We start from the raw sequence: 13,521 nt of genomic DNA on the forward strand, positions 1-13,521 counted from the left end.
AAAACCAACATGACCACAGGGGAACCTTTTCCACTGATGCCATTTATTTACATTTTGCTCCCTCTCACTCACTGGTATGGCTCATAATCTAATAGGAGATCTTTGACATGAAAGCTCTTAATGACCTTCAGCAAATCAGCTATAGTGCCGATGAAAATTTCAGCATTAAATAGGCAAAGTGATAGAAAAAGTGAGCAGCTGAGGTACGGCTAGCAATGTTAATGCAAGAGTGAGAAATTCTTTTAAGGTGGTGATTAACAATGCTATTTCCAGCCCAGAATGGAACTAAGGTAAAATTCTGATAGAGAACAAGAGATGACTCATTCATCTCTCTTGGGTCAGGCCCTTCTGTTGCAAACACATGATACATAGCCTTCCTCCCTTCATCTTCAGACAGACTTAACTCTGTCTATGCTCGCATAGTGTCTCTGGCAGACCCAACACAGTGCCGCACTCCCTGCCGCACCGATATCCCTACTATGCTTGCCTCTCTCCCATCCTTCCCAGGAACTTGTGGGTCCCCTGAGGGCAGAGATCCTGCATCTCGCTGTCCCTGGCACCCAGCATAGAGGCAGGTGTGAAAAATGTGCGTGGGAAATATTTAATGTTTAAAGAATAGAAGAGTAAACCACAGTCCTGTTAACTCATCCTTTGCTTTCTGCTTTTACCTACCATGAGAGGTAGAAAAGGCATTCTGGCTTTGGAAACCATAGTCTTAACCACATTTCATGAAATAGTTCTCATAACCTTTTATCTCAACGTGTGGGACTCATTACATAAGATAAAATACTCGGTCTTTAGGCTATTGGTTCCAGCCTACCTCTCTAACCTTATTTCCCAATATCTTGTTCCTTCCCACATGGATGCTTCACTCCAGTGATTTTATTCCCTTTTATGTTAAAATTCTGCTCATCAGAAATGACATCACTTCTCTACTATCACTGCACTTCCAAGTCCTATTGCCACAATTTAAAAAACAACTGAAAGTTTATCTACTCTATAAACACTTTCCATACCTGCCTCATAATTTGCTCTCTCTTTCTTCTATACTCTCAAAGGAATTTGGCTGAACTTTGAATAAGTTACTTGTCACTTTCTGCCTTCCGTTATTAATTAAATGCCAGAACATTGCACATATCCTCTATTAGACAATAAGCTTCTTTAAATATAAGACCCATGTCTATCTTGTTTCATGTGCATTTAACACCTACCCAGCAGAGCAGCCTGCACATAATAGGCTGTTCATTGGTGGATGTTTTCCATATAAAGTAATTTTCCTTAAATCATCCTGGGATCAATTTATATTTTCTATATAGTTTCTATATCTATATAGTTCATTCTATCTACTTGGTGGTGCTAGTGGTAAAGAACCTGCCTACACGTGCAGGAGAAACAGGAGACACAAGTCTGATCCCTGGGTCAAGAAGAACCCCTGGAGGAGGAAACGGCAACCCACACCAGTATTCTTGCCTGGAGAATCCCATGGACAGAGGAGCCTGGCAGGTTACAGTTCATAGGGTCACCAAGAGTCGGACAAGACTGAAGTGACTTAACACGAACATAGAAGAGAATACCATCTCTTATTTTCCATTTGTCCAAAGCTAATCTCTTCCATAAAACTTTTCCTAAATATCCAGACTAAACTTTGGAAGGGATGGATATGTTTATTACCTGAATTGCTGTGATGGCAAAACACGTGTATCCATACATCTAAATCCACCAAATTATACACATTATGTGAAGTTCTTTGTATACTTCAATAAAGCTGTGGGAAAAGCTTTTAGAAGAAAAAAAATTGTATAGACCTGGATTTTAGATTCTAATCCACTCCTGCAACTTATTAGCTGTTGATATTGGGCAGATTACTTAACATTTCTGAGCCTTGGTTTTCTAATCTGGAAATAATAATACCATTTACTTCACAGGATTATAGCTTTTTCTGTAAGGATGAAATGAACAAATTCTTATAAAGTACATGGTATATAATAGTCCTGCCATATTGTAAGCACTCAATAAAACTTAATCATTATTCCACATTCCCTCTCGTGGTTTGTAACATTCATTTGGCAATGATTATTTATCGATTGGTGACATATGTTCTAGTTTTGCTTGGAACTTAATTTTAAATCAAGCATTATTAATGGATTTTTAATGGGCATATCTTGTTTTCTTAAGTAAAGCATAGGATAACTCTGATTATTGAGTATATTTCTACATGCCAAGAACTTGACTAAGTGTTTTCTATAAATATTTCATTCAATACTCACAGTAACAGTATAAAACAGCCATTATTTCCATGTTATAAATACAGCAAAACAAAATGATGTAGAGAGTAAACAATTTGTTTGCATTGTCTAAGATGGAAAGTAGTAGAGCTGGGACAGTTCTTGAAGGCAAAGATAATATTTAATTATATGTTTCCCAGAGTACTTATTATATATTCATTAATACAGTCACAACCTATGGTCAGTGTTGTTTATTTCTATCTATTCTGTTGCTATGATAATTGAAGCATACATATTTGGCATGTTAGCATTTTTGTTTTTGATATACCTTAATACAGATAATAAAGGGCCTTATTTTTCACTTTTAATAAACTTTTTTCAATTATCATCTTAGGTCGCAATATAAGATCTTCTCCCATATCAGTGACAAGGGCATGATATACTTTTAGTGTATTTCAATATAACTAGAGACTTTTTCTTTTTATACTATTCTCTATCCATTTGTGTTAGGCTTCCCAGGTGGCTCAGTGGGTAAAGAATCCACCCGCAATGCGGGAGACACAGAAGATGTGAATTCAGTTGCTGAGTTGGGAAGATTTCTTGGAGGAGGGCATGGCAATCCACTTCAGTATTGCTGCCTGGCAAATCCCATGGGCAGAGGAGCCTGGCAGGCTACAGTCCACAGAGTCAGACTGAAGCGACTGAACACACAGATGCACTTGTGCTAGTCTCTATCGACTTTTAGCTTTGTACACTTCTCTGCATTAATGATGTTTCTATAGTGAACTTACTATGAAAGAAACACTAAATAACATTTGCTTCACACTCTTGATTTGGGAAAAGGGGCTGAGGCAGTGGAGAAACAGGCCAATATGTTTAGCTGGTGGAAGGCAGAAAAGGAATCAGAATGACTCTTTATCCCCACTATTATGCTCTTTTAGCTAAGATACACTGTCTCCTGAATACAAATAAATGCCAAATTTTTCATATTCTAATCCAGTCCATTTATGATGTGGGTTTGGACCAGTGCCCTCAGTTTGCTTGTTATTAAATATTCTCAAATAAGAAGTGGGAAGATATAAAAATAGAAAATATTTGAATAAGTAAAAGTCCTGGGCAATTTTTCCACCTCTCTGCCTTTGATCCTACCGCTCCCCAAATGTAATATCTTCTCTCTAGAAGTTCTTACAGCAGGGTTACTCAGAATGGTGGATGGATGCCTAGTTGACTAAGACACTCTGTGAAGAGACAAGTTCAGAAGCAGACAGTATTTATAAAATATTATAGCAGCTTGCTGCTACTGCTGCTGCTAAGTCACTTCAGTCGTGTCCGACTCTGTGCGACCCCATAGACGGCAGCCCACCAGGCTCCCCCGTCCCTGGGATTCTCCAGGCAAGAACACTGGAGCGAGTTGCCATTTCCTTCTCCAATGCATGAAAGTGAAAAGTGAAAGTGAAGACGCTCAGTCATATCCGACTTTTAGCGACCCCATGGACTGTAGCCTATCAGGCTCCTCCGTCCATGAGATTTTCCAGGCAAAAGTCTTCTAGCAGCTTAATAGAGTAATTTATTCCTGTTAAAAATAACAATGCTAAAACTCTGTCTTCCAGTTTGTATTCTTTTTACTTCATTTTCTTAGTAACTAATTTTAATTATACTCTGTGGAGATATTGATCTCCAACAGATTAAGAAGGAAACAGAAAATGTGAAAGGCACTGCTTTAACAAGTCCAGGTTCAAGAACCATTAATTCTTCTCAAAAGCATTCCTGATGTTCTTGATGCAGAGAGCGTTTACATTTTATAACATTTGACCTAAGTCCCTCTTATAACTCTACCTGGTATACCTAGACTATCAATTATTTGTGTGCTGTTTTTGCCTTTTCTGAATAATTCCAACCTCCTTCAGGACAGGTTATGTATTTTTAATACCTCATAAATGGCGTATCGGAGAAGGAAATGGCACCCCACTCCAGTACTCTTGCCTAGAAAACCCCATGGATGGAGGAGCCTGGTGGGCTGCAGTCCATGGAGTCTCTAAGAGTCGGACACGACTGAGCGACTTCACTTTCACTTTCACTTTCATGCATTGGAGAAGGAAATGGCAACCCACTCCAGTGTTCTTGCCTGGAGAATCCCAGGGACAGGGGAGCCTTGTGGGCTGCCGTCTATGGGGTCGCACAGAGTCAGACACAACTGAAGCGACTTAGCAGCAGCAGCAGCAGCAGCAACTGGCTTTTAATTTATAAACTGACATTACACTAATGGACTGAATGGATTAACCATTGATAATTATTCACAGGTTTTGAGCAGAAAAAAACAAAACAAAACAAAAACAAAGAGATAAACTCTTCCTAAATAGGGGGGAAAAATTAAGAGCAAAGAGTTTCGATACCACCCAATTCCCCATCTTGTAAATGAACGTCTCCCATTTCCCTGAACCCACATAGAAACCCTATGTCTGTCTAATGAGAAGCTAATAAATTGTCAAATATTAACTTTTAAAATAAAATTTGAATTCAAGAAACTCTGCATAACTCCTGAAATTTTAGTCCAAGCTAAACAGATATCACATGTACAGCAGTTTCACAAAGCAGTATCCAGAACACTCAGGTGTGTGCACGTGTGTACCAACTCCAGTGCATCAAGACTCAAAGCCTGTACCAGTGGAGCTGATACTATTCCTAATTACTGATTAAGGAAAACAGAACAGAACCTTTACTTCAGAAGTCAGTTCTAGACCCCACTCACCAAAGTATTCATCGGTGGGTGGATTTTCCATGTCATACAGCATCTTCTTGGTCAGGTGCTCGAGCTCATCTTCAGGGCGGAATGAGGAGGGTGCAGCTGGAGGTCCCATGGACCCTGCTGGTCCACCCTGAAAGGCAGAAAACACAAAGTTCTTTAAGGACAATCTAGACATCAACCAAGGCAGCCAGGTAGTGTTTGCACTGGACAGGGCTATTAGAAGACCTGGGTTTAGGATTGATTGGCTTTACCAGCTATTCAAGGTCTGACCTTGGAGGTACCACTTTATTCACTTGCCTTATCTAGATAAGCCATCTATCAGGCTTTAGAAATTCATGTGTAAAAAGAATAGAGCTGTATTTCATTCAACAATTGCAAGCAGTCTCTATGCTCCAGTTGTATATTTGTAAAAAAAAAAAAAAAAAGGATGACTATATTCAGTCTCTTCCCTTATGCAGCTTATAGTCAAGTGAGAGATATAGGCACCCTAATAATTAACGATAAAGCAATTGTGGAAAGTGCACAAAGGGGACTCTGGCATGAGAGGAAGAATTCCAGAGGAGAGGAGAGGTGTCAACACAGATTAGGACTTATTCAGCTGAAGGAGAGGAAACATCCGGGTTGAAGTATCTTACATTCAGGTGAGGAAAAAACCAGGTGGCTTAAGGAGCTCCTGGCAGTTGTATATTTTGAGACCATATGTAAAGCTTGACATAAGAAAGAAGATGAATATTATTGGATACATGGGGTCCAGAATGTGAAGGAACGTGTGTTCCAGTTAAGAATGTTAAATGCCCCTCACATCCCCACCCCACTAGACCACTCCTGCACTGCAAACAAACATATCAAATGAGAAAGTAAATCACCAGCATTAAACACTGGATTGGGGTTCAATAGATGGATGCACCTGGATGAAAGCAATGTGAGGGAATCAAAGGTCAAGTGAAAGAACACTTGAAGTGATCAGCCAAGAATCTGCCAGATGCAAAACAGCTTGTGCTATGTAAATAAGAGGGAATTTCTTATATTTTCCTTTTCCTATATTCTAACTTTGACCATTTCCGATAGCATACCCCAGTATCTTCAAAGTATTAAAAACAGAAAGACTGTTATAAGTTTAGAAATAACAGTGATGATGTTCCCTGTGGCTAAGGGGAAGAACTGAGATAGGGAATGCAGTTCCTTGATGTTTATCCAGTCTTAAAATCATTGACCAAGTTTCTCCTTTCATGAGTAGTTTACAAGAATCAATTCAACAAAATATGAAGCTGCATATTCATTCACACATTGTCTTTACTATACCAAATGAGTTCTTGGATGTGAAAATCCCTCGAAGTCCATATCCCTGTGCAAAAGTTTCATGATTATATTACCAGAATTTATTTCAACAACCAAGAGGGTTATTAATTATTTGTGTTATGTTTAAGGCATGAAATGCCTTCTAAACTAAATACATGTGAAATTGTTGATCGGTACCTATTTGACCTTTTACTCTATAATTATTTTTCATCTGGAACCTGCAGAATCATTACCTCACTACTCATTGTGAGGTAAAGAAATTGATGCCCCAAAAGATCAGGGCAGGGCTGATTAAGGTAAAGCCAGAATAAGAGCCCATCTTAGATTTACTCATTTATCCTGCTGCTGCTGCTGCTGCTAAGTCCCTTCTCATCTCAGTTGTATCAAACAACTTTTGTACAAGTTTTTTAAACTGTTGTATAAATGTTGTTGCTGCTGCTAAGTCCCTTCAGTCTTGTCTGACTCTGTGCGACCCCATAGACGGCTGCCCACCAGGCTCCCCCGTCCCTGGGATTCTCCAGGCAAGAACACTGGAGTGGGTTGCCATTGCCTTCTCCAATGCATGAAAGTGAAAAGTGAAAGTGAAGTCGCTTATCCTAGGAACATTAAATATTAATCTCAGGGCCTCCTCTAAACTGCAAACAATGTCTGTCTTATAGAGTTAGTGTGAGGTTAAAGAAGCTCTTGACTCATTCACATTTCTTTTGCTTATTAGTTTATCCACACATTCTTACAGGGTCTATTTGTGTACCCTCCACAAGCATAAAGATGTGTTAGACACCGTCTTTGCCTTTGAGAGGACTTGAGTCCAGTGAGGGTGAGAAACACACACAAATGATTCTTTACAAAAAGCACACTATATTGGTGGGAATATATGCAGATACGAACATTGGAGTGATTTGCTGGTACTATTAAATTTCAAATTGCTCATATATGCTATCAACTTTTAGGAAAATTTTACAGAAATATTCATATAAGAACATAAAGTTACTGTGGCCAATGACAGTGAAGGAATATATGGTGTAGCAGTGGCATTATGGTTGGAGATAGTGCTTTAGCAAAGTGAGCCTGTGAACCTGTCTGAACTTCAGATCTTCTTCTGTAAAATGGGCTTGGGAATGCTACCTCACAGTCTTTGTGAGAATTAAGATAACTTGATTTTTGGGCTTCCCTGGTGGCTCAGTGGTAAAGAATCTGTCTGCAATGCAGGAGACACAGGAGACGTGGGTTCGATCCCTGGATCAGGAAGATCCCCTGGTGGAGGGAATGGCAACCCATTCCAGTGTTCTTGCCGGGAAAATCCCATGGACGGAGGAGCCTTGTGGGCTACAGTCCATGGGTTCACAGAGAGTTGGACACAACTGATGTGACTGAGGATTCACGCAGGCAACTTGATTTTCATGCTAAATAGAGCTTAACTACTACTTTCAAGCCATGGTAACAAAGGGACTCTGGATCCCCCAACCTGCCTCAGAGGGAGAGGACTATCCCTGTACAGTGACAACAATGAAGACGAGATAGGAAAATTATCTATATTCTTTTTTTTTTTTGCAGGTCTGCAATTAAGAGAGAACTTACACACCAAATTTGGTATCACCTGGCTCTAAAACTCTGCATTTTTTTAAACCAAACATTACTTTCCATAGAGAAAAATGCTAGAAAAGCATGAAATATTAATGGTGGTGGCTGTTTTAATTTAAATCAACAGCTAGTAAAGAAAATCTCATAACTCCTGTTTCCAGCCCAACCCTCAGAGAATGGACACAATTTATCATTGTTTGGCCCTAATATCTCCTTGCTTTCCTTTTCATATAAACAAAGAAAGAAAACCAAGTTTGTCCTCTGTAAATCTAAGCCAGCAGTTCAGATTCTACCTTTAAGAACATACATTTCAAGCAGAGGTCTAATTTCAAAGTATTTACCATGTCAGTGTTTCACTGATTTTGAGGGGAAAAAAATGTGTCTATTATTTCTTTTATTCTACAAATACTCCTTCCTATTTGTTTTTGATACTGTTTCTGAAGTAACACATTTGGAAAGGTTCTTTTCTTTTAGATTCTAATCTCATATAATGGCTGTCCTGGAATCTTAGTATTTCTTTTGAATAAAGTATTTTCCCACATAGCTCAGTTGGTAAAGAATCTGCCTGCAATGCGGGAGACCTGGGTTTGATTCATGGGTTGGGAAGATCCCCTGGAGAAGGAAATGGCAACCCACTCCAGTATTCTTGCCTGGAGAATCCCATGGACAGTGGAGCCTACAGTCCATGGAGTCGCAAGAGTTAGACACGACTTAAGACTATCTTTCTTTCTTCTTATGACTAAAGACCCCAAGAGATCATCTCTCTCAGTGTTTCTGGGTCTTATTTGGCTGTAGAGCTCTCCACATGTGCTGTCTCCAGTGGGTAATGCTCAAAATCTGTGGAAACATACTGGTAAAACCTCAATTTCTTCCCAGTTGTCTCTCATACTCAGAAAAATACAGCTCAGGACTTTCTTCAAGGTTCAAGTCTCAAAGTAGTAGTTTATAGTACTTTTCTCATTGGGATGAAGAGACCCCTTTCAATTTCTGTCTTGCTTAGAACTTAACATATCCTAGGAAAAATTAATAACTGTCTGATTCATTTTTTTTTTTTTAACAAGCAGTTTCTAAAATTGTGTCTGGGCAATAGACCACAATTGAAAATTTTTAAGTAGGGGTGAGAGAGGGCTGGCAAGATGTGTGATGCATTTTTTGCTTTTTATGTCTTCAAAAGTAGAAATGTGAATAGTACCAGCGGTATACTCATTGTGACACAATAATTCCTTGTATCTATATGACCTTTCTCAAAGTGCCTGCTTCCACATATATGTACTCTCAAATGTTTATACAACAGGCTTGTGTGATACAGGATCCCTTTTTATGGATAAGGAAACTGAGGCTCAGAGAAGGTAACTGAGCAACTTTGTGTGAAGTACCAGCTCTGAAAGATAGCAGAGCCCTGACTGAGACCAGGTGTGTTTCGGCTCCACTTCAAAACCTCTCTGGGCTTCGACATTGTTGTCTCCAAGTACTTCTAGCTCTATTATTTTATAGTCATTTGGATTTTAATCTACTGATTGTATTATTTAATAAGCAAACATGTCTTTCAGAGTGGAGGCTTACTGCTAAATAGTGAAACAAAAGAACTGCAAAACAAGTATAAACACAGTCTTTAACCTTTTCTAGGGAAGAGACATTCTTATAAGTATCAATATTAATCACTAGCATGTGTGTTCTTTGAAATGCCTGGACCTCCTAGTAAAGGTGAAAAAAAATTACATGATCCACAGATGAGTTATTGAGACGTAAACTTTAGAGAACTCCTTCAAAATTCTCTTAACATACTTTTCCTAAGGAAATGCCAAGTGCTAAGCACTATCATTATAAAGTCAAATTATTCAGGATTCATGCATGCCTCTGACAACTCAGTTTAGGAAGAAAGAGACAAGAAAATAGGCAATTACAGTAAAGTGTAAGTACGAAAAAACAGGTATGAATTCAGTGTTCTGAGATAGCAGAACACTGCCAGAAAGGAGGTGACTATTTAGTTTGAGATTAAAAGATAAACTGGATTTCACCAGGTGAAAAAAAAGGAAGACAAAGGAGAGAGGGAGGGGGGAGAGAAAGAAAGAAAGAAAGGAAGAAAGAGAGAGAAAGAAAAAGAGAAAAGGAAGAAAGGAGGAAAAAAGTAAAGATATTGCAAGAATAATATGCACAAAAGACCATGAACATTAGCAAAAATGTTAAGAAACAGAGGAAGAACAGAGCTAGGATGAGGCTAGAGAAATGGACTGTGGTCAAACTCAAGACTGTTTCAGGCAACAGACAACCATTAGGAGATGGTTGGATGGCATCACCGACTCGATGGACATGAGTTTGGGATGCTCTGGGAGTTGGTGATGAACAGGGAAGCCTGGCGTGCTGCAGTCCATGGGGTCACACAGAGTTGGACACAACAGAGCAACTGAACTGAACTGAGGAGATTTAAAATGATCTCTCTACTGAACTGAACTGAGGAGATTTAAAATGGTCTCTCTTTTTTTGGTCTTTTATATTTTGTCCTACCTCCTTTCAAAGAGAATGGGCTGCCTTTCTGGGTGCCTGGTATCCTCTGCCAGCGTTCAGAAGTTGTTTTGTGGAAGTTGCTCTCAACACTCAAATGATCTTTTGATGAATTTGTGGGGGAGAAAGTGGTCTCCCCATCCTGTTCCTCCAGTATGCAGGTCAAGAAGCAACAGTTAGAACTGGACATGGAACAACAGACTGGTTCCAAATCGGGAAAGGAGTATATCAAGGCTGTACATTGTCACCCTGCTTATTTAACTTATATGCAGAGTACATCATGTGAAACTCTGGGCTGGATGAAGCACAAGCTGGAACCAAGATTGCCAGGAGAAATATCAATAACCTCAGATACGCAAATGACACCCCCCTTATGGCAGAAAGCGAAGAACTAAAGAGCCTCCTGATGAAAGTGAAAGAAGAGTGAAAAAGTTGGCTTAAAACTCAACATTCAGAAAATTAAGATCATGGCATCCGGTCCCATCACTTCATGGCAAACAGATAGGGAAACGATGGAAACCGTGAGAGACTATATTTGGGGGCTCCAAAATCACTGCAGATGGTGATTGCAGCCATGAAATTAAAAGATGCTTGCTTGCTCCTTGGAAGAAAAGTTATGACCAACCCAGACAGCTTATTAAAAAGCAGAGACATTACCTTACCAACAAATGTCTGTCTAGTCAAAATTATTGTTTTTCCAGTAGTCATGTATGGATGTGAGAGTTGGACTATAAAGAAAGCTGAGCACCGAAGGATTGAAGCTTTTGAAATGTGGTGTTGGAGAAGACTCTTGAGAGTCTCTTGAACTGCAAGGAGGTCAAACCAGTCAATTCTAAAGGAAATCAACCCTGAATATTCATTTGCAAAGATGGATCCTGAAGCTGAAACTCCAATACTTTGGCCACCTGATGTGAAGAACCAACTTATTGGAAAAGACCCTGATGCTAGCAAAGATTGAGGGTGGGAGGAGAAGGGGATGACAGAGGATGAGATGGTTGGATGGCAACACTGGTGCGATGGATGTGAGTTTGAGTAGGCTCCGGAGTTGGTGATGTACAGGGAAGTCTGGCGTGCTGTAGTCCACGGAGTCACGAAGAGTCACACATGACCTGAATTGAACTGAAAATGGTGGGTTGACTTTACTAAAGTCATGCTTCTGAAGTATGTCTTTGGTGAACACCTCAAACACCAAAGAGAATGATTCCTTAAAAATTGCAACCAGACATCATGCGATTTCTGAGCAATTTAATGGTTAATATGCCTTAAAAGAACTGGTATTTACTAAGTACATTTGCTAACTTCTCACCAAAATGTGTTTCCCCTTCCTTCTGAGCTCATAGCTAGACTATTTTCCATATATGACCATATGAAAGATAGGAAGGAGGGGAGCTCACTCCTGGAGGAGAATCATCAACTGCCTAGGCTTGCCTGCCTCCAACTTACAGAAGGGAGACTGGAAAGATATACACTCAGAAGTTAACGGTTAAAAAGTGACGGGCCAGTGGTTTACAGTCTTTTTATTTATATTTTCCATTTGTCTACAATGAAAATTTTTTCCTTAGATAGTAAAAAAAATTTTTTTTCCTGACACAAACGTGACAGGAAACAGAAAATGTCCAAATATCTACATCAGGCTCTTCTCTGCCATGGTTCTTGTCTTGCTAGGAGCCCAGCTACTTATCATTCCAGGGAAAGCTTAATATGAATATGGTAGCCAAATTTGGATCTAGACCCCTGGTAAAGGTTATGGATGACACTGTGAAAAAATAAGGACAGTTTCTGCAAACAAAATGCACATGGACAGAATCTGCTTGGTGAGCTAAAAAACCTCTGCCAGATAAAGAACAACACAAATGAGAGTATCTGTCATATTTGTATAGCACTTCATTGTATTTGTAATATTTTATACTTTCTTACATCAAAACCTATTAAGTACAAAAGACCTATTTATCTCTCTAATCTTAGTTCTACCTTTAACTTGTCCAGTCATTTTGATCAAATCATTTCTATTCCCTGAACCTCAGTATCTTTATGTGTAAAATGGTGTTTTCAAAGATTCCTTTGAGTCTATCACACTTTTGTGCCTATAATATGAAAGGCACATATCATTACAGATACTTATAGTGAAATCACAGATATTCATATTTACGGATACTTTGTAGTTTATTAAAAACAGACACACACTGAGTAAGTGGAAACCTCATTATTACAGAGATTTCCACTTACAGGAGGACTTAAACTACTTATCAGCATCTCCTGAAACAATCTAGAACTTCATTCAGCACTCTGAATCTGACTAAGCAGCTGGCAGGTCACAGGGTTTCTGCAGCCTACAGAACTTTCACTACACATGGGGCATGAAATCAAGAACATACAAAGGTTAACCACCCTTTCCTACCACCACTCCTTCTTGGGTAGAGAAAGCAGAATTCTATCCCTCCTAAAGAGAAAAGGAAGCATGGTAAACTGCATACACTAAGGCGCAAACAACAGAGAGCTCTAGGAGAACACCTGCCTCCTTCAGTCTTTGTTATCACCAGTTTAATTATTTCAAAACATGTGCTAAGGATCCATGTTACAAAATGGCTACTTAAATCAGTCATCATATTAGACTCTGAGTTACTCTGATATTGACCTCAGCATGGGCCATCTTTCCTCCATGAGTCCTTCCCTGATGTTGATTTCCTAGTTACAGAGTGCTGGGTAACTTAACCTTAGTGAAAATCTTAACCTTACCAGAAAAGCACCGCCCAGGCAGATACGACACCAGGAAAAGGCAGCCAAGATATTCAGAGAGACTACATGATAATGAATACTCTATCACTCTGGGTACCAGAGCTGTTCATTTTTCTTGTCCATTTGCAATGATGTACAAGAGGTTCCTTCTCTCAGAGGGAAAATAACTTCAATTATGTGTTCTTGAAAAAAGAAACATCGAAATTATCTTCTTTCAAAAGGTAGAATTAGTCCCGTTTTGGAGCTGAAAGCCTGCCAGAAAAAATATGTTTCTGATATTTTTGCTCTTTTTTCTCCCCCTATTTAACAATGTCAAGTTTGCAGTTTGTAATTTCCTGAGGCTGCTTCTACTTTCTGACTCTCACTGAATTATCACACTCTATGCTCAACATCTCACTGCTTAGTCAATGGAGCACCCCTTCAGGCCAAGGG

At 39.3% G+C, this 13,521-nt stretch overlaps 1 protein-coding gene across 11 annotated transcripts in view; it reads right to left on the bottom strand.

Moving 5' to 3' along the window:
* LPP (LIM domain containing preferred translocation partner in lipoma) overlaps nucleotides 1-13,521 on the bottom strand; it is a 765,001-nt gene that overhangs the window by 205,120 nt on the left and 546,360 nt on the right. For all 11 annotated transcript variants that reach the window (XM_070371859.1, XM_070371864.1, XM_070371863.1 and 8 more), the window contains one exon: nucleotides 4,975-5,101. In XM_070371859.1, coding sequence (XP_070227960.1) covers nucleotides 4,975-5,101 — 127 coding nt within the window. The remainder of the gene's footprint in view (nucleotides 1-4,974; nucleotides 5,102-13,521) is intronic.

This window comes from Bos mutus, chromosome 1 (genome assembly GCF_027580195.1).
Source record: "Bos mutus isolate GX-2022 chromosome 1, NWIPB_WYAK_1.1, whole genome shotgun sequence".
NCBI classification, from domain to species: Eukaryota; Metazoa; Chordata; class Mammalia; order Artiodactyla; family Bovidae; genus Bos; species Bos mutus.